At 36.6% G+C, this 26822-nt stretch overlaps 2 protein-coding genes across 2 annotated transcripts in view; one reads left to right on the forward strand and one right to left on the reverse strand.

The window, feature by feature from the left end:
- Positions 1-20127, reverse strand: part of LOC140135888 (aldo-keto reductase family 1 member A1-like) — a 32976-nt gene extending 12849 nt beyond the window's left edge. Inside the window, exons 1-2 of the mRNA XM_072157555.1 lie at positions 19997-20127; positions 1352-1607 (exon numbers count right to left, since the gene is read on the reverse strand). Of these exons, the coding sequence (XP_072013656.1) occupies positions 1352-1555 (204 nt within the window). The 5' untranslated portion in view covers positions 1556-1607; positions 19997-20127. The remainder of the gene's footprint in view (positions 1-1351; positions 1608-19996) is intronic.
- Positions 20128-22372: 2245 nt separating this feature from the next.
- Positions 22373-26822, forward strand: part of LOC140146088 (palmitoyltransferase ZDHHC21-like) — a 35608-nt gene continuing 31158 nt past the window's right edge. Inside the window, exons 1-3 of the mRNA XM_072167844.1 lie at positions 22373-22669; positions 24477-24575; positions 25221-25332. Of these exons, the coding sequence (XP_072023945.1) occupies positions 22414-22669; positions 24477-24575; positions 25221-25332 (467 nt within the window). The 5' untranslated portion in view covers positions 22373-22413. The remainder of the gene's footprint in view (positions 22670-24476; positions 24576-25220; positions 25333-26822) is intronic.

Genomic DNA, 26822 nt, shown 5'->3' on the forward strand with positions numbered 1-26822 from the left:
CACTGACTAACCAATGCTAAGGCTTCCTTCAGTGCCTCCCGACATGGCATTCATTCCCATACACACTGACTAACCAATGCTAAGGCTTTCTTCAGTGCCTCCCCGACATGGCATTCATTCCCATACACACTGACTAACCAATGCTAAGGCTTCCTTCAGTGCCTCCCCGACATGGCATTCATTCCCATACACACTGACTAACCAATGCTAAGGCGTCCTTCAGTGCCTCCCGACATGGCATTCATTCCCATACACACTGACTAACCAATGTTAAGGCTTCCTTCAGTGCCTCCCCGACATGGCATTCATTCCCTCCCATACACACTGACTAACCAATGCTAAGGCTTCCTTCAGTGCCTCCCGACATGGCATTCATTCCCATACACACTGACTAACCAATGCTAAGGCGTCCTTCAGTGCCTCCCCGACATGGCATTCATTCCCATACACACTGACTAACCAATGTTAAGGCTTCCTTCAGTGCCTCCCCGACATGGCATTCATTCCCATACACACTGACTAACCAATGCTAAGGCTTCCTTCAGTGCCTCCCCGACATGGCATTCATTCCCATACACACTGACTAACCAATGCTAAGGCTTCCTTCAGTGCCTCCCCGACATGGCATTCATTCCCATACACACTGACTAACCAATGCTAAGGCTTCCTTCAGTGCCTCCCCGACATGGCATTCATTCCCATACACACTGACTAACCAATGTTAAGGCTTCCTTCAGTGCCTCCCCGACATGGCATTCATTCCCATACACACTGACTAACCAATGCTAAGGCTTCCTTCAGTGCCTCCCCGACATGGCATTCATTCCCATACACACTGACTAACCAATGCTAAGGCTTCCTTCAGTGCCTCCCGACATGGCATTCATTCCCATACACACTGACTAACCAATGCTAAGGCTTCCTTCAGTGCCTCCCCGACATGGCATTCATTCCCATACACACTGACTAACCAATGCTAAGGCTTCCTTCAGTGCCTCCCGACATGGCATTCATTCCCATACACACTGACTAACCAATGATAAGGCTTCCTTCAGTGCCTCCCGACATGGCATTCATTCCCATACACACTGACTAACCAATGCTAAGGCTTCCTTCAGTGCCTCCCGACATGGCATTCATTCCCATACACACTGACTAACCAATGTTAAGGCTTCCTTCAGTGCCTCCCCAACATGGCATTCATTCCCATACACACTGACTAACCAATGCTAAGGCTTCCTTCAGTGCCTCCCGGACATGGCATTCATTCCCATACACACTGACTAACCAATGCTAAGGCTTCCTTCAGTGCCTCCCGACATGGCATTCATTCCCATACACACTGACTAACCAATGCTAAGGCTTCCTTCAGTGCCTCCCCGACATGGCATTCATTCCCATACACAGCTGCACAGTCAAGATGTCTATAGCCTGTCTGTAGAGCGCTAACAATTGCATCACGAATCTCATCTGCCTTAGACTTCCATGTGCCAAGTCCCAGCAATGGCATCTTGGCACCGGTGTGAAGAGTTGCGGTATGTTGTGCTAAGGACATGGTGATATCTATATTAGCAAATGGTGGTATGACATCCAATTAGCGTCTTATTCTGAAAAAATAGAAGAAAAATATACATGTACATCTTGATCAGAGTGTGATTTACTTGCAAAATATTATATTGAAAGTTTATTTAACAAATGCACTATGATCAAATAGGTTGATGACAACATTAGACTGAATGGACTGCAGTGCGCCATGATTATGGTGAAGGACACCGGTTCAAATCCTTTGTTTGGAGCCAATTGATAAAAGCATGCAGGGCCTCTATATGAATAATCTGTTCGATACAGGTCTTTATCCCTGTTCTTTAACATCTATGGTTCAATGCATAGGTATCGAATGAACGTTGTACATGTAGTGCAGGGCGATATATATTCAAAATTGTATTCATCTATTAATTGCTATGGTAGTTAATCCGATTTATTACGTCACTTCTACGGCGAATACTCAACAAGTTTAGGTACCAATAATAACAGTATAAACAAGTAGAAAGATCATAAATGTTGACCATACAAGTGTTATGTAATTAATAATCACTGTGACAATTTGCAATGCATGCATAAACTCACAGATTAGTCACATCTGTTAGGACAATTAGAGAACACTATGTACCAAAACTGCTCTAGATTGCATTGGCTAATTATGAAAGTTGATGATTTCAGCAATTTGTCTGTGTTTACAAAGAATGTAGAAAATAATGAATGTTTAAGGGCTAAAGCCTTAATATACGATCATTTTAAATTTGTAGATTTTTCTTTTTTTCTTCCAAAATGATAATATGCAATCATTATGAAAGTTCCCAATACATTTGGACACGAAAAACATTGGGAATTTGCAAAGAAACAACATCATAAACTTCACCTCTATTACTCCAAGGGCAAATATCTCACACTTTTTGGATGAGGACGGCGAGTGCGGCCTCAGAGTTAGTCTCCTACGCAGCCAGTTTGGTTACGCTTCCTCCACAATGATGTGGAGGAGCGTAACAAATTGATTCGTGAGAGACTACATTCTGATCGTTCAGACATGTATTATCATAATCTGCAAAAATTATGATAATATGTCGAATTCATCCCGTTTTACTACAAATAGGGCGAATTTGACAGTTTGCTCATAGTTTTAAGTTGGAACATGTGTAAGTATTACCAGAGAAGATTCTCATCTTCTCTGGTATTACAAATATGCCAAAAAATCGGTTTTGAAAAAAATTAATGGTATATTCTGAAAAAAGATCGTACATTAAGGCTTTAAATCCCTCATTAATTTATTTCAAAACAAAATCAAATCTTTTCTGAATCTAGATTGCAAAATAGTCTGTTAGGTATGTGTGAGATGCTAGCTCATTAATCCCTGTTTTACATGGACTTATCTCAACAGTATGGGTAATAAGGCCAAAAAACAAAACAAAAAATGTTTGCTAGCCCTCCACCAACCGGCCCAAAATTGTGCCAAAAAGGGTCGGGCTGGCCCTTTTCAATTCTATTTCTTTTTTAGATCTTATAATTTTAATGTTTTTTTTAATTACTTTTTCTGTATCGATCCATTCCTGCATCCATATGTTTCCAATATACTGTGTTTCTTATGGCATGCAGACCTGTTCTATGGTGTTGGTGACAAGGCGGTAAACGTAGCGTAACGTCCTCTTGTTATCCAAGACAGATTAGACCTGTGCATGCTTGACAATCGATCTCTGAGCCCCTCTTGACTAACGACCCCGGGCTAACGACATACCCGTGCATCATGAATCGATTGATCACGCACACAGTTACACAGTTCGAAAGTTAAATATTGATTATGAACCTTGCCTTAACAGATGAGGCCGGGAGATGATGCGCTACATATTTTATTCGACCACAACTAGACAGTTCACAAATATGTAGTAAAAAACGAACAAGTTATGAAAATCGAGACTAAAAGTCGGGCCATAGGCCTAGTCGTTGGCGCCGCGCTGTTCTGAATTCTTCGGAATTGAATTGTGGGTACAGGTTGAGAAAAGCGATTACGAGTAAGGGAATAAAACACACACAAAATAACCACCCCCCAAAAAAAAAAAGAAGAAAAAAAAAAACATTACATGGCAATATATGAAATAGTTAATTCTGCATAACACTTTAACAAATTAGGTAGGCCGTGTCTATCAAACAGTTAAATATTTTAAACAATCCCGACCATGACTAGGTTTCATTTATCGTATTCCTTGTAGACCTAATTATTTTTTGTATTTGATTATGTCCCTCATAAATCTGTGAGTTTTATTCCATAAACAAATGGGGGCCACAGATTTACACATCTTGCTAGGTGTTGAATATTTTATTCATCTGGCAAGTGTGTACGTTTATGGTTACTATTTGTATCAACTGAAAGTGAGGACACCCCTTGGGAAGACACCCCCTCTTGTAGATGCTGCCAACTTGCCAAGTGTGGAGGTGTGTGTATATTCCAACTGGGGAGATTCACACACCCACATTCAAACTGGGGAGATTTTTTTACACAAATCTCACAGCAACCACCATACTGTGGAGGTTGCTCTAATCAGAAAATGACAGGTCGTATACCCCCCTCTATGGCTCAAAAAAACCATTTTTGAGGTTATCTTCAACTGTGGAGCTCCACGGTTGTTAGCAGACTCCACAGTGTGAATGTGACAAAACACACACACCTCCACAGTTAGAACCATTTACAAACGCACCATTACTCGAAGGATACATAACAAGAGAGAGAGGGGGAGAGAGAGGGGAGAGTGAAAGAACAATAATTATTAGAGAAAAGAAAAGACAAATATAAAAAATACATGTATTATCAATTTTTGTGAAAATATTAAAGACATTTAAATAAGAAACAATCAACAAATATAAATAAATAGATAAATAAATAAGGCTAATATAAATAAATAAATGAATTATTATAAACATATATTAAAATAAGAGCGAGAGAGAGAGAGAGAGAGAGAGAATAGCATACACAAACAAACAAAAATAAATAAATAAATAAATAAATAAATAAATAAATAAATAAATAAATAAATAAATAAATAAATAAATAAATAAATAAATAAATAAATAAATAAATAAATAAATACATTTAAAATAGACTTGGTGATTTATTAAAGCATTATTTACAATATTGTTTCATGCAAGCCAGCGAAGTTTAACCTACACTCGTCAGAATATGCTTATCACTGAAACTGATTTCTATTTCTAGCTAGCGGAATGCTCACGCTGAAGTGTCGACGGCGAAGCTGAGCGCGATCACCGAGCGTAAAACGCAGCTGGAGCTAGTGCTAGATCTTTAGACAGTTTAATTGGCATACATTTACAGTCAAAAATGGTTACATAACATAATATAAGCAATTCAAGTTCATGAAGACAGTCAATACTTGATATATTGATCAGTTGTAGTTGATCAAGAGATGCTTCTTCCTGTGTCTACAAGTGTTTATTAGCTCATTCCTTTTGTTCAGTGAAGAGAGATGGGGTTTAAATATGATGAAGTATTTTCCTCTAGACAAAGTCTGCATAGTTTGTTGGTAGTTGAATAGGCCTTAGCCCGACTGATTAATTTCCATTCAGTTGAATAAGGTATTTTCTTATCCTTTAATTTCCAAATGTACTCGCTTAATGTTGTTGAATGCCTTTTGTCACTGTTATTAAAGTCACTCTTATGGCAACTAAAGCGTGTTTTGAACGAGTTAGCGGTTAGTCCAATATATGTTTCATGATGTGAATTGTCAAGTCGAGTTACCGTCGCCTGGTAAATTATACTGGAAGCTAAACAATTGCCTTGGAGGGACAGTCAAGTTTCACTCTACAGTTGCAAGTTTTTCCATCTGGTTCCTTGGGTTCTGCTTTGCATAAAATTGATCTGTTGTGTGAAGTTATGATTTGTTTTACATTGGTCATGCAACAATAACTCAGTTTGACAGTATTTCTGTTTAAGAGTTTGTGCAGTTTATGTCCAGGGGGGGAAACATCTGTCCAGCAAGTTGAAGAATTTTCTTCCAAGGTTTGTTGATACGCTTTCGCTATATGGCGGGTTGAACCAAGTTGTGTTTCTTGAGCGTTGTCGTTTATTGTTGTCTTTATTTGGTTTCGGTGGTCATTGAATGTGAGAGTCTCACTATATCCGCTATTCTGCAAAGCTGCTTGATATGGCGGCATGGCAGACTTGAAGGCCTGTTCATTTGCAGAAATTTTAGTGAGGCGTTTGTTTATACTGTCCGGGATAAATAAATAAATAAATAAATAAATAAATAAATAAATAAATAAATAAATATTAAAATAAATCAGGCTAATAATATAAATTGATTAATTATATAAATAAATAAACAGAGAAAATAACATGCACTTGCACAAATTTAAACAAATAAATAGGCCTAAATAAATAAATAAATAAATAAATAAATAAATAAAGTCTAAAAGGAATAAATTATAATAAAATAAAAAATAAATAAATAAACAAGGTTAATATACTAAACAAATGGATTATAATAAAAATAAATAGAGAGAGAGAAGAAAATAACATTTTAATACGTGTAATATGAACCCGGGCACAAAACAATCTAGCATCAAACGCACATCAATACGGACAAGTACCAGCATAACGGTAGCATAACGGTATATCACGTGCTCAACATGATCAATAGTAATTGATAGATAGAGGTAACCACGATCGATTGATCGGTGCACTTGATATTGGGTAAGCTGCTCTAGGAGTTCGTCGGTCAATATAATCTCTTATAATCTGTCTTGATAACAAGAGGACGTTACGCTACGTTTACCGCCTTGTGTGTTGGTGTGTGTGTGTGGGGGGGGTATGTGTCATGCATATTTAGTTACGGTCTGAAGTATTGTATTGATTTATCTTTCCACATGACCAATGCTCATTGCCTAGGGCTATAATACAGTACCGGTAGGGGAGATTGGGGTTAGTTGAAACATTTTTCACAAAATCGTCTTTTTAACGCAAACCAATTACTTTCAAGAAACACTAACCATATCAGTATTAAATCATATACATACATGCTACGAATACAGCCTTAAACTTTATTGGACCTGCTTATGATTATTCATATAATCCAATTTGAAAATTTGAAAAAAAAGTGTTTCAACTAACCCCACCCCTGGGGTAAGTTGAAACATAGGGTGAGGTTAGTTGAAACATGGCTTGTAAAAATTTCAAAATAATTATTATTGTGTTGTTAGGGTTATACTTCCCTTGAAGGCACCCTAAAACATACAATCAGTGTGAAAAAATGAATAAATAAATATGTGGGAGTGCGGGTCAATACTTTGGACACAAGGTGACGAGTGTCACCATGATGGACCAAAATATGAGAAGCCTAAAATATTACAAAATGTACTTTCTGTGTGCACTTTTTGCTTGTATTATTGCTTTTTAACCATATTAAGAGGGTTTATCCGATAGACTCAGATGGTAGGTGGAAGATGGGGGTCAGCAAATTTTGTTCATATTTTGTCAATCAAACATGTGTCCATGAGTATTTACATTGGAGGTATTAAAAATTTTGAGGACCCCCACTGGGAGATACTGGACCCCCCCCTCAAATTGACCCCCATGATTGTCTTCTCAGACACAAAAACTGAAATGTGCACTAACTTTTGATTAGGGCCACGTAATAACGCGCATCTGCAGACATTTTATATATACTTCACAGTAATAATACACATTTTGTCTCGACATAACAATTAAAAATTCTTTGTACAACATTTGGGTTGTTCCATTTTCAGAGAGGGTGTAATGGCCTTTTCAGCAATTGTGTAAATGTGAAAAATCCTAATTTTGAAGCAAAGTTTGCAAGATGATTGTGAGAGTTCCTCAATATTTTTGTCAAAGTTATTTACTTGTTGGATAAAGTAGATATAGGTTGATCAATTGAGCAAATAAAAATCGTGGAGACTTTTTCCGTTTTAAATGAGCACATCTTACTTTATGCTCTTTTTCAGAAAAGTACAAAATACTAATTTTGAAGCAAAGTTTGCAAGATGATTGTGAGAGTTCCTCAATATTTTTGTCAAAGTTATTTACTTGTTGGATAAAGTAGATATAGGTTGAACAATTGAGCAAATAAAAATCGTGGAGACTTTTTCCGTTTTAAAATGAGCACATCTTACTTTATGCTCTTTTTCAGAAAAGTGCAAAATTGCGATATTTTCATGCTAAACCCAGGTACGGTGATTTTTCTAAGTTTAAAAATGAAATTTGATGAAAAGGGAGCCTATCAGAAGTAAACAACATCAACAAAACTATTACATAATAAATTGGGGCCTAAATTGTGTTGGATAAATGCTTATAGAACAGGACTATTCTATAAAGGGGTCAGTACCCGGGTCAGTACTAAAATTCTGTCTGTGCTGATTTAAAATAACCTTTTGCATCATGCTTTATGCACCCTCAAATGAATAATACCTTTTTCTTCCCAGGAACGCAGGTAGGGCCGACAATAATTATTTTCTATCACTATGTAGTTAACAACAAAGACAATAATATATTGGAACACTACATTGATCAAGTAGGGGTGTTATTGTGTTAAACATAAAAGCGCTTATGTATCTATGATTCTCGATTTTTGAAATACCAAAAATGCTGACACATTATATGGATTTTGGGGTTTGTATTGAGGAACCTTTGATGGTCAATATACTAGTAAACTGCTCTCTTTCATCTGAGTGACCTCTGTCTATTAAGGGCAGACCACCAAATAATCTCTCCATCATAGTGAAAAGCATGTAAAATCAACATTTTAAGCGGCAATTCTACCACGCATGACAATAGTTTTCTTTATTTTTAGCTGTATTAAATAAAGCCTAAATTTTCACTTAAGCTCCAATGTTGTCTATCTTTACAGGTAAGGTTCAGTTTTTATTAACAAATGTTAGAAAGTGATGCTGCTATTTCAACATCGAAATTAGTACTAAAACGGGCTCTGTTAGCAGTTATTCGGAGAGGGCCTATACTTTTCTTGTGAAATCGAATTTGCTTAATGTTACTGGGGAAATTCGCTTAAATATTAGTATAAATGGCCATTGCCATGACAACTGCCTTCTCTTTGAAATCTCCAATACATGTAGCTTAAAATTAAAGAATCCATGTATATCAATAGTATACTTATAAAGTGTAATAAAACTTTTTAATGCAACAAATTGCTCAAAATGAAGAAAATGGGTCAATTTGGGGTCAAACTGCCCAAAATTCAATGATCATAGATTACTGGGGAAATTCGCTTAAATATTAGTATAAATGGCCATTGCCATGGCAATTGCCTTCCCTTTGAAATCTCCTAATACATGTAACTTAAAATTAAAGAATCCATATATCAATAATATACTCATTAAGTGTAATACAAACTTTTTAATGCAACAAATTGCTCAAAATTTGGGGTCAAACTGCCCAAAATTCAAAGGTCATAGGTCACAGAAAAATGTTGTTGCTGTCATCTGGGATGAGGGAGGCAACAAAAGTTGGTAGGCCTATATTGGGTTTTACCTTGATGATAATGGGATGAAACGCGGGGACAAAACCTTCGAAAGTGGATCACCTGATGCGGCGTTGGTACTGATACCGGAGATGAAAGTTAGCAGCGACCACATGGCACTGATGATGATATCTAGGACACTATCATGCAGCAGTTTGAGATTGTGCCTGTGACACTTATCAGTTTCGTAGCAACATAACAAGTAGCCATTAATATTATGGGTTTTTTTTGTAAATTTTACCTCATATTGTGGAGATGTCCTTAAAATTTTTACTCCCAAATAGCCAGTATTGGGGATAACAAATTTTCTTTCTCTCATCTTATTTTAACATACCACTGTCACCGTAGAAGGTCAAGGGTCAATACACATGGCTTAGTTGGAGCTCTCCCATAAAAAAAAAAAAAAAAAGAGATAAGGAAAAGAGAATTTATTATCCCTGATACTGGCTATTCGGTAAAATGTTTAGGTCATATTCACATGATGAGGGAATTTGTCAAATGTTACTGGGGAAATTTTTACTGCTTTAAAATTAGTATATATGGTCGTTGCCATGGAAACTGCCTTCTCTTTGAATTATCCTAGCTCACAATTAAAGAAGCCTCATATAATCAGTAATATAAAGTGTAATACAAACTTTTGTAATGCAAGAAATTGCTAAAAATGTAAATACAATAAAATCCATTAAACTATCAAAATTGTATAAAACTCTGCAGTGCAAAAATCTACATTTTTTACTTGATGTAACGTATGTTGTGTGTCTATTTCGCTTTTTCCAATTTATAGTGTTATGTAAGTTTTTACCTGTTGTCTAGCTTTTTCTGTAATTTAAATATGAGGTCTATGGGCCTGGTTCAAAATGTGGGTAAAAAAGGTGCATTGGGTCAGAAATGGTCGTAACTCAACACATGAAGATTTGAGACTACTTCTAACTGCATAAATAGATTGATTGACCCAAAAAGAACATAGACTAGACACCAGAACCTGGTAAAAAGACCCAAAAATGACAAAGTTATGGCTAAAAATGTGATTTTCAGGGAAAATGTGGCCATTTTGGATTTTTGCTGTGCACATTCTTTTTTGAAACCCAGGCTTAACATTTTGTAATTTCATGTTGAGATAGGCCTAGGTTAAATAGAACATACAAAAAACCTTATCCCGAAGCAAAACAAAACAAGTCCCATTTATAGCCCACTCCTAGCATTAAGTTCCACCCCAGGTTATTAGGATTTAGTACTTTGGGGTATGGGGCCCTACTAGGCCTAGTTCCTATAGCTTAAGTAGGCATACTGCTGCATGTGAAATGATTAAGAATCAGAATAGGAGCTTGTGATTTTCAAAATAATCATAATACCACTAACATATGGTCATTTTCACGGTAAAGGGTGTAACTTTGGATTTTTAACATTTTGATCCGTAGTGTTCTAATAAAGCCACAGAATTCCATGATTTTTGGCCACATAAGTCATCTAGTTAGCAGCTACCTTGGGTAGCATAATCATCTTCGGGAGTTACTGCGTTCAGTTTTAGCAGGCTTAAATGTACCTAATATTGCCATTTTGAAAAACTGTAAAAACAGTAACATTTTGTAAAACCCTGTGTTTTCTTCAGTTAGTTCATGGATAATTTTTCTTATCCTGAAAGTACGGTCATATGTTCAGTAAACACTGCCACATTAGATTTAATTGTGAACAGACCTGTATTTTTGAGAACCGGACTTCGATATTTGTCGTTTCGGAGGCTTCATTTTCCGTTAACAATTGTTAACAAACTTTGTGGGTATAGCTTTGGTTCATAATTCTTGGTTATTTCTTCACTTCTTCTTGATTCATAACAGTTGATATCTTAACTTGAAATGAGTAACAAAAATTAGTCGATTTGCAAGCTTTTAACATTTTTATAAAATCTTGACTTCAAAGAGCCGTTTTTCCGTTAACTTTTTTGAAGCCTCCGAAACAAACTGTTCAGCAAGCTTGGGCAAATATTAATAAAAGAGCTCATCCAATCTATTTATCAAAATGTAGCAAAGTAGATCCTCAAGTCACTTGTTTTTAAATCATGGAGATATATATCACCGTTTGAAAATAGGACCCAATACAAACTTTCCGTTAACAATTGAAGCCTCCGAAACAAATGAAGCCTCCGAAACAACAGTAAGCTTAATTATCATCTATGCATATCTAAATTGGTATGTTCCATATTGATATCTGCATTGTAATTGTTGCATGATATGTGCAGAATGTCATAAATTTAAAAAAAATTTGATATTATGGTTAATGCTTGAAAAATATACTGATATCCAAGAAAGCCCGTTTCGGAGGCTTCACATGCAAATAACACCATACTTAACAAATGGGTGAAAAAATTACCATGTTATAAATCTACAATATCAGCCGCATAGAATCATTGATTCAATACACACAAGAAAATAACAGCTTAGATGATCCCAACAGTGTTGTTTTCAAAAAAACTACTTCTGCAATGTTTAGCCATTGTTAACATGAAGCCTCCGAAACAAAAAAAATGACTTGCTGTGATAATTTAATTTTTGTCAAAACTGAAATTCAATACTTAGAAGCAAAGCATGAAAATTGGTAAAGTGATATTTTTTACCTATTTTTTCATGTCAACTTGTAGTAGTTAGCCAAATATTTTACTTTTATGATCACCTGTGTTGTTAACTGAAGCCTCCGAAACACAAATCGCTTGAATTGCCAATTCTAAAAAATAACTCCAATTTCTGTGAAACTTGGCTGGGAGGTTCCTTTCATCAAGTAGTATTTGTACATGAAGTTAGACATTTAAATTATTTTAGGAACCCAATTAAAACTTAAAAAATATGTTTAAGGTTGGGAAATTTCCATTGCAAATGACCCTTGATGTTAAAAATTTTCAAAATTGCAATTACAAACATAGCAAAACATGGTATAAAATTTAACTTATATCTGTTGACTTACTTTGGAATGGGATTTCACATGTATTCCAGCTTTCATGTCATAATTTTCTGAGCTTATGTAAAGTACATTTTTTCTTAGATTTTAACCAAAATGTTATGGAAATGTCAAATTTTTTATCAGAAATCAAAAGATTTAAGCCTTGAAACATTATTTTACTGGAATTTAAGTTGCTTTTATGCATGATTACAGTAAACAGAAACATATTTAAGTGGTTTGAAATTTTGACCCTAAAAATCAAAAGTTACACCCTTTACTGTGAAAATGACCATATATGAATACGTACGAGCTTGTGACATGAGAGGGGCTCATATTCAAGGAGCATTATCTACTGGCGATTTTACCAATATGCTGTAAAAGAGAAACACCTACCCCTGTACTTGATTTGCATTCTTAAATGTGGTTCTTAACTCCTCAATGGAATAACTGACTATTGGCTCAAGAAAAGGGACTGCTACAGTGAAAAGATCTTATATTTGATGTTGGCGTTATATATACAGCATCATTATACCAATGTCACATATTGGGAAAATCCATGTTTGTGTTCTATGAAAAGTAAAAAAGTCTCCATGATTTTTATTGCATTATATAAATGACCTATGTACAGAGGTTCTCTCCTGTAATGAACAATTTGAGAAAGATTGTGGAACTCCTACAATGACGTCACAAAGTAGAGGGATATTTCACTTTTTTTCAAAAGTTGTAAAATGTGAAATATGGGCCCCACCCTGTTCATAAATGGAACATCCCAATATAAACATTTGTTGTTTTATATTTTTGATAAAGACAAAGGATGAAAGAAGATGTGTAGAAAAATTTACTTTCATAGATGCTTGTCTTAGGTGCCAAAATTTGTTCAAAAATGGCATAAAACGGCATTTTACAAGTCAGGGAAATACGTGTTAGGGGGGCATATTTTAGGGGCCCCATATTTCCCAGGAGGGGGCATAGCAGATTTTTTTATACTGATTATTATGAACACTTATCCAAACTTATTAAATTGCCAAAATATGGTTGAAATTTGCTGACCCCCATCTTCCACCTTTTTCCCATGGCATAGCGCATCAGTATTTCTCAGAAAATCTCTCTTAAAGCAATATTGAAGAAATGGTAAACATGTTTCAAATTTTTAAAAAGTCAAATTTTTAACCATATTTTTCTATGCGATTTTCATGTGTCAACTAACCCCACCTCAGAAGTTTCAACTAACCCCGATGCCTATTTTTACATTTCAAAGTTTATTACACAAAATAAGAAATACAATAAAACTTTTATTTAACATTATTCTGGGACTTACTACTAGTGCTTATGATACTCAAAAAATAATCCCCTGAATCTTCAAACAACATGGAGATAACGCATCTTTTCTGAGGGGTATAAAAATTATTCAGTAAATCAAAAAACAGATATTCCTTTCCCAAGCCAACACTGGTGGGGCATCAGTGTTGTTGCTAATTCGGTGGATGACCCTTACTAATACCTATTACTAGGTGCCAGTATTTTACCAAATTAATTTTTTGTGTCAGAAAAAAATACAATGTTTCAACTTACCCCGCGTTCCAACTAACCCCAATCTCCCCTACTTATTGTGTCATTTAAAAAAATCCCACCAGAGGGCAAGCAAACTATTTTTTTTTGCTAATCATGCAAATGAAATATATAGTGTCAAAGATAAAACAAATTAACATAATTAATTAATATTATGATTCAAAAGCCAAATTTATGCGATGGGAAACTTTCATTAGCCTTTTTTTAAAATTATTTGTCTGTTTTACTTCACTGTCACTCAACCAACCTCTTCATTTCAACCCTGACTGAGACTCTTAACCCTACTGACAAATATATTTTTGAATGCTGGAACAAAAATATTTCTAGGTGTTCTGACTGACTGACAATTTTTAAATTAGCCCCAACTCTATTTTTAGATACTGTTTTTCTGTCACATGAAAAGTTGCGCTTATTCCATTAAAGGCTAAGTCATACATGTATGATAATAAATTGTCACTTTCAAAAAGTCCATTTTGCAAATACCAGTGTGACACGATTTCAACCTGATGTTGATGTCCGGACGTCAAAATTTCAATGTGATTTCAACGTGATTTCAACGTCAGGTGTGCCCACTGGGTATTAATGTATCAGACAGAACATATCATACCGGGGGTATATGAAGTCCAATAGCATGAATAGTCCATGCATGGACTTCATAATTGTGTTCCTGAGGCTGACCCTTACCATAAGTCAAGGCTAAATAAGCCTTAACTTAGCCTCAACTTGGCCTCGATATCTTTTGAGGCTAAAAATTAACCTCAACTTAGCCATCGAGGTTAAGAAATTAACCTTATCGGTGACAATTAAAGGCTAAGAAATTAACCTCGTCTTAGCCTGAAATGTTTTTGAGGCTAAAAAATTAACCTCGTCTTGGCCTGCTTTAATTTTGAAGCTAAAATTATCTTCAACTTTTTTTGCGGCTATTATTAGCCTCAAAAATATGGTCACATGATAGGTCAGAGGTCACCAACTGTCAGGAGCAGACTACTGTATATGCTGCTCAGAAACTGCCAATAATTTTGAAAAATTAACAGTTTAAAGGGTATTTTAGGCTTTTTTACTAGTTCATGGGGAGCATAGCAACCATGTCTCTGGAAGAAAAATCAGCTTTTCATAAGTTTCAAAGTCTGTATTTTATTGCTTCTTTTTCATCAGGAAATGTGGCCTTTTTGAGGTTGTTGAATTCAGCAGACATGCCTGTATTGTAGTCTGCAGACATGTATACTGCAGTTTGATGCTGGCTGACCCAGGTGAAAACGTGTTACGTCCTGCACTGATGTTGTTGGGGCACACCGTCATCATCCCTATATCTTCGTGTTAAAAATTGCCGTGATAGTACGATGAATCCTTACGTTTTTCAACAACTACGCATGGTGATTTTGTTCGAGATAAGCCGTGCGACTCAGGCTACGCATACAATTTGAGATTTTGAGAGCCTGCCACACTGTTTCTATTCTATGTTTTACGATTTTTGCATGATCAATATATGGCTGGCCGTAACCGCCACAACGTGGAGCTGCTACGCGTAGCTTACTTTTCGCTTCGCGGAGCTAAATTGACCAATCATGTTAGATCTTTTCATTACGCGGAGCCAGTGGATGCATCCTCGTTCCAGAGAGAAAACTCTTGCCAAAATTAATGTTTACTATGGGGATTTTGAATGAATCGATTGTAAATAAACCACGACCAGTTGTACAGGATCAATACCATTGTTTGATTAGTGTATAGTCAATGTTACCTTGCATGCATGTGTCATGTGTGTGGCGTGTTTGTTTGTTTGTTTGTCTACTGTGTCAGGCCAGGATCACTGACACCCACGGTACTGATACTCTCATTCTATCACGGTGATCATATTGTTGAATGTTGTTGACTTTAAAATAATGATGCAGTCATGTCTACAGTAGAATTCACCACGACCTTTGAAGGACTTAAACCCTATTAAAAGCTATTAAACCAAGATAACACTCAATGAAAACAGCTCAACTATGTTACATCAGATCCTCTCTGGTTAAATACACACTGCACTTGTGTCTGTTTTACCTGTGCAATGAGCAATGAGCTGGTATTATAGTTTCAGTTGGGTGAACGATTATCATTAACGCAAGGTAACAATACTGTGGGCTTTTTGTTTACGAAATGAGACAATAGTCTGCTTATTGTTAACCAGCGTTCTTGAAAATGAGAAGCTTAATGACTTAACACGGTTTAGAAATAATTTCTTCATATTTTTTGGTGTTATCTGTCGTTTACATATCCTTCCCAAAACACTAAAGTACCGGTACCAATATTTCCAAACACCTAAATTAGCTAAAATTTAGGACATGTTACAAAACTATATTTTCTAGAATTTCAGAGAATACTTTAAATATTGGCGGTTATTTTTTACACAGTGGCGTCAACTAGGCAATGGCCTATACTTCTAACATACACTATTTGTAGAGGTCACGCGTCAATGGTGAGCGCACTGAGTATTGTGTATAGGAAAAGCGGACAATAACTACAGTATGTATGGCCTACTACTAGTATATAAAGTAAATCCGAACTGGTTTACAGTTTGCTGAAGGTCGAATTCCGCAGGGACACCGCGCAAGTTATACAAATTAGCTCCCGGCGATACACTGCAGATCGCAGAACTGTGTGCATAGTTTACCACCACTCTGCCTAGCTATATAGTTATGTACAATACTGTATGAGTTTCTTATGAGTGCATGTCCATCTTAATAATAAGTCAGTTCGTACTTTTCATAAACTACTTTTTGAATCATAACTTTCGTGACCGAGGATATCTTGCAACTCACGTGGCGTCGTCTGGCAAATTCTTAATGAATAAATTCGCTTCACGTAATGAGTAAGTCGTACTTAATTAGTCAGTTTTACCTCCGAGTAATGAAAAACTCTAACATGATCATGATTGGTCAATTTGGCTCCACGGAGCAAAAAGTCAGCTACGCTGGCGTAGCAGCTCCACGTTATGGCGGTTGCGGCCTACCATATCAGTATCCCATATGATATTTCTATTGCAAGAAAATTTTATTTGTTGTCAGGTTTTATCTTAAATACACTAACTGGAAATTAAATACACTAATTAGGCCGTGTAAAATTAATATTTTGGTTCTAATACCCTCCCTCCTCAAAATCTGGGATTTGTCAGATTTTTTTTTTTTTTTTTAGATTTTTCAATTTTTTTAGACTTTGGAATGATTTATGAAATCTTCATACATATAAATAAGTTTATTAGAGAACAAGCATCACTTCCAAGTCTTTTTGTGGTACTCTAGGGGTTTATTCAGAATCTCACATTTGAAAAAAAAAAAGGCCTCATCGTTTCCTCGAGCACTGTTGGAGAAGACCGAAAACTACTGACAATGCTAATTTTACATTGAAAAAAAAAAAAAAAAAAAAAAAAAAACACCTCCTCCCTCATCAATTCATGAAAATCCTCTGGACGAGAACCAAAACATTAATTTTATACGGCCTTAGTGAGGACCGGTATTTTGCTGTGGATATGTTTAACTGCAATTTGCGGGTAAAAAATTTGAAATCCTGAGTAAAAATTTTGATCATATTCAACTCTTTGAGAAAAAATTTATATAAAAGAATGCATGTAATATCCAGCTGCAATACAATGTACATTATTGACACACTATCACTCTCTTTATCTACGTCAATAATAGAATATCGATTTCAATCGAATTGAATACGATGCTCAGTTTTGAGTTTGTAGTTGACTACTAAGCGACCTAAGCGATCGATTGCTAGCCAATCAGATATAACTCCTTTTCTTTGCGTTGGTGAAATACCAGTCGCCGTCGCTCACCCAACGGAGTATTAAATTTATATTTATCGAATAGGAAGTCGACACTGTGTGGGGTGTTATGATGTTTGGGGATGTTTGTACTTTAAATTGGGGGTGGGTTATTTAGAGAGTTCAAATATGGTGAGTTAATGTTGTTGGAAAAGTTCAAATAATGAAATATGATAGGTTGTCATATTGGAAGTGTTATGGTTAAGTTGTGATGAAATGGTGTGCATGCAATATGTCAATGTATTGGAGATGTTTCTACTTTGAAGTGGGGGAGGGTCATCTGGAGAGTTCAAGTGTGGTGAGTTTTCACCGTCAACAAATTGGAATTGTTATGTTTGGTAAAGTTGGGATGTGGTGTGTTCTGTTGATGCATAAATTGGGAGTGTTTGTACTTTGAAGTGGAGAAGGGTCATTTGGAGAGTTGAATGTGGTGAGTTGTCACCTACACCCGATTTGAAAGAGTGATATATGCGGGTGTTATATTTGGTAAAAGTTGAGATGTGGTATGGGGATGTTTGTACTTTTAAGTGGGGATGGTCATTTTGAGAGAACTCTTATGGTGAGTTGTCACCTTCAGCATATTACAAGAGTTGTTTGGTGACATTGGGATATGGTGTGTCATAAACATAAACTCTTCCAATACGCTAAAGGTGACAACTCTACATATTTGAACTCTCCAAATTACCCCCTCCCCACTTCAAAATACAACTTTCCAATACTAGTATGCTCAAGGTGACAACTTGCACCACATTGGAACTCTTACCAAATGACAACTCACCATAGTTGGATTTTCCAATTGACAACTCACCATATTGGAACTCTCCAAATGACAACTCACCAAATAACCCTACCCCCACTTCATAACACCCCAAAAATATCAGTAACACTTATCACCTAGCTGGATCAATAAATAGCCCAACTGTCCCTGCATGCATGTAATGTTTAGCCTCGTAAAATAGCCTCAAATTATTAGCCTTGTCTTAGCTTAGCCTCTAAATATTGCGAGGCTTAACTAATTTAAATAATTAGGCTAATTTTCAGGCTAAGGCGAGGCTAAGATGAGGCTAAGACAAGGCTAATTATTATGAGGCTAATATTCCGAGGCTAATATTTTGAGGCTAATAATGTGAGGCTAATTATTTGAGGCTAATTATTTGAGGCTAATTATTTGAGGCTTATATCTAATTTAAATAATTAGGCTAATTTTCAGGCTAAGGTGAGGCTAAGACAAGGCTAAGACGAGGCTAAGGATATTAAGGCTATTCACGAGGCTTATTTTCTGAGGTTAAGTTGAGGCTTAGATAAGGCCTCGACCTTTGGTAAGGGGAGCAGCTGTCAACTTTTTGGAATTGAGCTGGCGTGAGACAGAGGCGTACCGGGATTTTCCGACACCAAATGTTCATTTTGTACGTACCATTAATATTTGAGCCACGGCGCTCGGGAATGGAAAAAAGCGGGAGGGGGGGTAGGAGCAACAAACTATTCATGACGATGCGTGAGATTTTACTCATTTTCCAGCTTTTTGCGTGAGATTTACTACCTAGGCGTGAGATATTATACTACCTTGGCGTGAGACCGTGAGAAAGTGACCCAATCATAATGGCATGCGTGAGACTCACGGCCAATTAATGCGTGAGAGTTGACAGCCCTGTTCCTGAGTAAGCTTCATGAGTAAGTAACTTTTAATACTTCGTCTTCGACTTAAAAATTATATACTCGTATGAGTCACTACTATTATACTATAAGTATAGCCAAATTGGTCAAGCTGGGAGATTCCACGTTTGTTGATAGAAAGACAGCTTAGGCTAATAGAAATTGGCACTCCATTCGTGGTGGATAATAATAAAGTTAAATAACATGTATTATATAGGCCTAGCCTATGTCCGGCACTTAATAGGCAGGGTATTTTTTGTTGGATTATTTTATTTGATCCTATTTGTGTCCTCTTTCCTTTTCTCACAAGTCTGAAACATCGATTCGTAGACGTAGTACCATCCATGCGAACTTGGATGTAAGCTTAAGCGAGTTTAGGCCTAGGCCTAAATGTTGACTCAAATTCAAGAAAGTATAAAACTTGGAAGTATGACTATATCCCGGGATTTTGCAAACTAAAACAAGAATAGGGCCTACTCTATTAAATTTATACGGAAATGAGAGGCCTATGACTGAATTAATTTAGATGCCAACTGAAACTGATATCGTAAAAGTCACAGCTGACACCGCATGACCGGCGCTTGCACAAAGTTATGAATGAATGCCGTTCAATGGTTTATCACATGTAGTAGGCCCCTATATCGCCATGCATGGTCGGGGCACGTATGTAGGGCTATTTGCATGCTTGTCATGGGTTGACCTGGCTAAAAATCCTGGCGTTTGCGGGCCGAATGTGGCAACCCAAAATTTACGGTCGACCTGGGAGAAACCGATTTACGATAACTTAGGTGGCCTATCGTGTGCGATACGCTATTTTTGGTCGACCTGGGATTTTTTTCTCCCAGCTTGACCCAAAACGCATAAGTATAGTACCGGTACTAGACTAGTACCGTAGTACAATGTAGTACTATAAATTCTGATCTCGCTGGCTGTTCGAAAATTGTCTACCACTGTTCATCATTTTATATACTTACATCCCGGGACTTACATTCATTCAGCAAACACTGACAGCAGCTGTTGCCGAGCTTAGTTGACAAATAACACAATTTTAAACAAACATGATGTACAAATTCCACCCACTCACAATCAACAGCCTGTATCAAATCAAACTTATAGACTTTGTCACAGCTCATAATTATAACGTGCTTTTTTGACTATCAAAGTGCTTGCCTGTGTAAAAGTCTCTTTAAATTGTCATACGAGCTCCACATAGGCCGAGCAATTAACTTGGGTTGTGGTTGTATTTCAGGTGTGTATTATTTTATTTGGGAGTAGATTTACTTTCTATTTGTAGCAATTGAGTTTCTTCTGCGTATTGCAGATGTGTATTTGTGTTAAATAGGTTTTGGTTGATATATGATGCAAATTTTGTGAACGTTTGATTCTGATATACTTTGTAGAACTTCAAAGTATTTCTCATGTTTATAAGCTTATTCAATAAAATAGTATAGTCATGATAGTACCGGTATCAACAATGATCAAACTATCATCATGATCATGCATGACATGCATGCATGAGCATCATGATGTACTAAGTTAAGTATAGGCATTAAAGCAATATTATAACATTATCATACAAAATAGATTAGCAATTCTTTGACATAAAATGTTAGTTTTACTGTCAGATATATCCCTTTATTTTTGAGCCGAACAACTACGGCAAAGCAAAGTAAATTGGAATTTACTACCAGCGCGAATGTCGCCAATACGTACCACTCCTTCGGTCATGTTATGGTACGACCCTTTGTTGTGTAGATCACTGTCCTGCACGCTGTGATGTACTGTGTGTTATGAACATCGTGTATGCGTTCGACTAATAATTCCATCGTAATAATAAGACGCCAGTTCCGGCGCTTTATTCAAAATCTTGGATTTTGACAAAACTACAGCACCTAGAGTCTTGAATTTTGCAGGGTATATTGGTTTAATAAAGTACAATATAATCGTGTAAAAAGTGAATTTAAAAAAAATTAGTGAGGCGTCCTCCTCAGCAAATGTTATAATATGGCTTTAAGTAAAAGCTTATCAATTTACTGAGTGGAACGTTAGTGATAACAAGCATGCCCGGGGCGGGGGCCCGGGGAGCATGTACTACCCAGAGATGTCAACAAGTCATTTTTTGCAAGTCAAGTCCAAGTCACAAGTCATTTTGTCTAAGTCACAAGTAAGTCAAGTCATTTTGCAAAAGTTGCAAGTCAACTCACAAGTCCCCAAAATAGTGACTTGAGTCAGACTTGAGTCCAAGTCACACGACTCAAGCAGGGTTCGAAATTTTGGTTGTCCGGTTGCCCGGGACAACTAAAAAAGTCGCCGGACAACCAAAAATACTGATTCGGTTGTCCGCCGGACAACCATAAATCTAGCAAAAAGTCACATTTGTAGGCCTAGGGACAACCAAAAACTTAGACGGCCAACCAGAAATTGTAATCTGGTTGTCCGTGGGACAACCATTTATTTTTCCTAAATTCGATCACTGGACTCAAGTCTACATCTCTGGTACTACCGTGGTGATGCAAAATTGTGGCTAACAGTTATTTACACTAGCCTAGAAAGGTGAATTCAAATTTGCCATCAAACTGCATCATTTTATATATCAAATTAAAACCCTTGAGTAAAGAAAGCCAAAACTGAAAACCTTTTTGTCATAGCACTTTCTGTAGCAAAGTTACATCTTGTCAAAGATTGACTTTCATCAAAAAGATCATTTTTTCAGTATCAGTGTTGACATTTTTTGCAATGCTTGTTAAATATTCTGTTTATGTTTAAATTTGGATAAAATATATTTTGTTGAGTCAGTTACTAAACTAAGCAACTTAGGTTGCAGTCAAAAATTAAGTTTTTTAGTTGAAGTGCAGTTTTAGCGACATTTTTGATGTAATCATGCACCCGCCTTGATCGGCTGCACATGTGTTTACTTCAGAACTTCCATTGCTTTACATGATGGTGCCGTGCTTCATCTATTTCCATGAGATTTTGGGGTTCTACATTGTTGTAGTCTCAAATGTGAAGCTATCTTTGAGTATATTCGGAGCTAAACTTATCAAGCAATGTTACACAAAAATGTTATTTCATGAAACCAGTATATGATACATCTTAAACCCCTGAGCACTACCTGCCGATCTAACATTGCCTCTGATTGGACAATTTACATGATATCTTCACTTTAATCACCAATCGGATTGGAGCTTTGCAAATAATTCACCCCAATTTTTGGCATGGTGAAATTATTCTAACAATGTATGTTGCTGATTGGTTCAATTGATAATGAAAACTTATTTTTGGCCAATTGGCAGGTAGTTCTCATGGGGTTAAGATTTGAAAGACAATAATTATGTCCATGATTTACTTTACTTTTTTCTTTTAGGTTGCCAGCGTTTGAGAATCGCTGAGACCAACAGTTCAACAATGGCGTCACCAAGTATCCACAGCTTCTTTGTGAACGATTCTACCCTGCAAAGCATAGAAGACGAAGCCAACTACTACAGAAAATCACCCAATATAATATTCTTGCCGTGTGGACTCACTTTTATCAAGAATACCAAAGGATGGGCTAGTATTGGAGGCATTATATTTGGATGGGCATATGCAACATACTTTGCACCGGCCATTATACTGTGGCCCAGATATGATGAGGATCATATTGGCCTTGCACCTATTATTTGTAAGTTTTATCACCATGTTTCATGCATCTGATTTTGAAGACAAATGATAAGATTTTAGTAGTCAATGTACATCCCCTATGGAGGGCATGGCTAAGCTTTCTCTCAAAAAGGGAGTGTGAATTTCAAATGGGGTTATCTGAATGGGTCCACCAGGTTCTCTAAGCATCATTTTTACTCACACATCTTGTACATATCCCGCACTATTGGCACATCTACACCTGTGTTTTGAGCAGCACATTTCTCCTTGGACAAGCTATCTGCTTTATTCATGAGCATGAAGACTGAAGATTCCATTTTAAATCTTCACCCGCTGCAGTGTGTTGGAGGTTAAATGTATGGATGTCAAGTGGAATAGCTCAAAAGATGGACAGTATTGCTGTCTGGTTAGGCTAATGAAAGTTGATTCCTTGTTTCCCGTTACCCTACTCCGCTCAAAACCAATTGCTGGCCAAATATTTCATTATTTTGAATAAAACATTGATTTCGAATAAACTTTACATACCAATAAAAAATTGTGGTTTTAAATATATCATAAATCTCTTTCTGTTGATTTTCAGCGATTTTCTTTGCAGTAGGAGCATGGCATATGGTTAATAATGAATTAATAATGAATACCTACTCACTTCTCTGTCCCACACTTTTTGATCTGCTCTGATCTCATCCCGTAAAAAATATTGTGAAACTTTTGTTAAATAGTTTTACAATCACCTTCATGTGGTTGTAAACTACACCTGTAAACTACAAACTGTGATTTATCACATGTATACATGGGTAGTTATTGGTTTACACCTGTAACAGATGCAATAATGAAATGGTATGAAATAATGAAAAATGAAATGGTCACCTACACAGTCATGAAAAATTGTGTAACGGGAAACAAGGAATTGACTTTCATTGGCCTTAGCAGGTACGAATAATTCCACGTGAATTGAGACATCGGAGCAGGTCAAACACAGAGGACTAGCCTACATCCTGTATCCTACTATCACTCAAACAAGCAAATCTCTTCACGAATTCACTCACCTTGCGATCCTACATCATCAGTTGAAACAGACATCTAAGTTTGCAAAAACAACTTTGTCATTCCTCAAAACTACAAGTAGCTTCATTAATAAAAAATTGAAATCCTACTATTGCCTGTTATTGAAAATTTTGTTCGATTTATGTCAACCAAAAGAACGCGCGAGTCGAGTTCAGTTGACCAAACTGGTATCTCCTGCCTCCTGGTCACCTCAGATATGACGTCAGTATCACAATCGTTGGATCGGATTGGTTGAAATCAACGCCACGTTTTTGACCTTACAGGGGTCAGAGATATGCATATTCATGTATGAAAACAGCGATGCGGATCCTACATCATCAGTTGAAACAGTATCATCACCGGGACTGAGAAATGCGACATTTTCTATGTTTGTACCGGGGAATTTCAGACACAGAGACTCCGCAGAGATTTCCTACAAAGCCACTCTCACATAGATTCTCCTAAACTGATTTGTGTGATCTTAAGAGATTCTTGTAGGTTTTTTTTTTAGCCTAAACACTAAGTGAATGGGGGAAATCTAATGATTCACATAAAATGCTGTTGCTATAGTTTTTAGCCAGATGGATTCTTGCAAGGTTAAACAAAATTCTACGGGCACCAGCTTCAGGGCTAGTTCTTTGCAGTGGGCTGAAAATTACTGAGATATTTAGACAACAAACATCATTTGAAATGGTAAGAATATCTCAATTCTGTTACCTACTACTAAACTTATGAACATTAATTTATAATTGTTTAAATGACTAATCTCTTTTGTTTTTACACAGTATTCTATATCCTATCTACTGGTACCATTGTGTCTTTATTCCGAGCTGCAACCGCTGATCCTGGATGGGTGCCCTTTGATATGAGTCCTGCTAATCCAGGTTTGTATACTTGCATGTTGTATTCAGTTTGTTTCATATCTTGATGAGGAGTGGGCTATTCACCAGCGAAGTGTTTGCGTATAATCTAGTTATCACTATCAGCTTTTTTCTATTGAACATACGGTATAATATAAAGAATCATTCCAGTTAGAGATTAAACCGGAATATTCCTGCTCACTGTGATTTTTTACTGCCCTAAGTACCGGGTAAATACCCGATGCCGCTGATGTCATTTGCATATTTGCTGGTTGTCATCCCCCCACATCGCGATTAAACCCACAAAGCTTCAATACTCCACTGTAGCGAACCGGAATATGGAGGCTGAGGTTTTCTATTGACGAAAGCCGGCTCTCCTCTCCGGAAAAAATCCTAGTTTTGGAAGGATAAATGCCGGAGAAATAGCGGAGAAAATTTAGCAGGCATTTGCGGCCAAATACCGGAGCACAGCATTTTCAACTGGTAATTTATAATCCCCAAACCGGTTAAAAGCCGGATTTTTACTCCAATAGAAAAACGCTGTGTCACATACTTAATATACTTTCAAGTCCTGAACCACATGAAGATGTTGTTCTACAATAGCCTACTGACATTGAATCACGTTGTAATATATTATTTATTTGTTTCTTGATATATCTTTTTCCCCAGCCAAATTAGATTGGACGCACTGTACAAGGTGTTTAGTGAAGCGCCCTCTTAAGTCTCATCACTGCGGTAAATGTCAACGCTGTGTGCGTAACATGGATCACCATTGTCATTGGTAGGTACATGTTTGTTTAGAACCAAGTATGCTAGCCAGAAAAGGGTTTAAATTATTGTGCAGGGCATTTTATGTTACGATTAGGGTTAAGGATAAAATAAGGGCTCACATTAGGGATACAGTAATTGTTAGGATTTAATGGTTAGATTTTGGGTTTATATGGTTATGCATGTTTAAGGTTAGGATTAGGGCTTAAAGGTTATAAGTTAGGGTTAGGGTGAAGTTTAGGGTTAGGGTTAAAAAGTAAATTTTGGGGTTATCAAGCTAAAAACATTTCAGATTATCAACCTGCAAGTGTAACCAATATAATATCAAGATGAGATAAAAAGATTTGATTTTACACATGTTTCAATAATGGTGAACTTTTCACTTTTTGAAAAATGCTCAGTACCTGTGTCTGATATTTGTACTTCAATTGTGTAAATCAACCACAATTTTATGCTGTGTACTTTTGAACACTCGAAAATGACATCTGAATTCAAAATTGAGTTTAAAAAAATCTTCAACAAAATTAAAATCTAAAAAAAAACCTCATTCCGCATACGTTTTTTAAAGCTGCCATGGGCTTTGAGACATAACAATTTTGTTTAGCCTAACAGCAGAGTATTGATTGGTGAGCCTGGTTAGAACTGTTGTAAATAGCATCACAAGGATTCAAGAGTCGTAGGTCATTCACACAGTTTGTAAGTGGCAGTGCTGGGGGCCCTCAAAAATTTTCAGTGATGTAAATGGGGATGGCAAATATTAAAGTGAATATGACTAAAATAAGTTATTAAATGGGATAACATAGCTTTTTTGAGCTGCTTGCAATTTGAGTCGCCTCAAGTTTGATAGTGATGTAGGTGTGTATTTCGCTGGGCGCAATATTGAATCACACATAAAGCTTGTAAAGTTAATTTCGCATAGCGTACATGCACTCATGCGGTTTGTCGACCCGCCTGCAGCACAACCGCAAAAATGTATTAACGTCACTATCGAACTTGAAGTGAACCAAAGAATATTAAAAGGCTACTTACACTGCTAGGTCCGTCAATGGAGAAGATTGCGTCATTGATTCCACTTTTTGCTGTCTGGATAGTACCCACAATGCACACTGTTCTGATTTATTATAATGAAAGACAAAGATAAGAAGACTAGTTTGCGTCTGACGTTACTGTCAATCAAATTCTTTACGATCCTTGATTGGCTAATAGCGCGTTTAAGGAAGGTCGATTCATCTGGCTGGTGCCGATCAGAGAAAAGGAATAGCAGTGAATGGCGAAAAATACGTACTCTTACAAGGCAAAAAGCAACTTTTATAGGCATTGTGGACATGGTGCCTTCGCCAAAAAAAGTTTCCTACTATTAAGACTTAACTTTTGAGATGGTTTGTATAAAAGGTGCAAAATTAACAATGAGGCGCCCGCTTTTATCGCCGTGTTCAGCAACTCATATCATCATGACACTTGTAATTAAACCGTGCTCGGAGTTTGATTGACAGATGACGTCAG

Source organism: Amphiura filiformis, chromosome 2 (assembly GCF_039555335.1).
Source record: "Amphiura filiformis chromosome 2, Afil_fr2py, whole genome shotgun sequence".
In the NCBI taxonomy this organism is placed as follows: Eukaryota; Metazoa; Echinodermata; class Ophiuroidea; order Amphilepidida; family Amphiuridae; genus Amphiura; species Amphiura filiformis.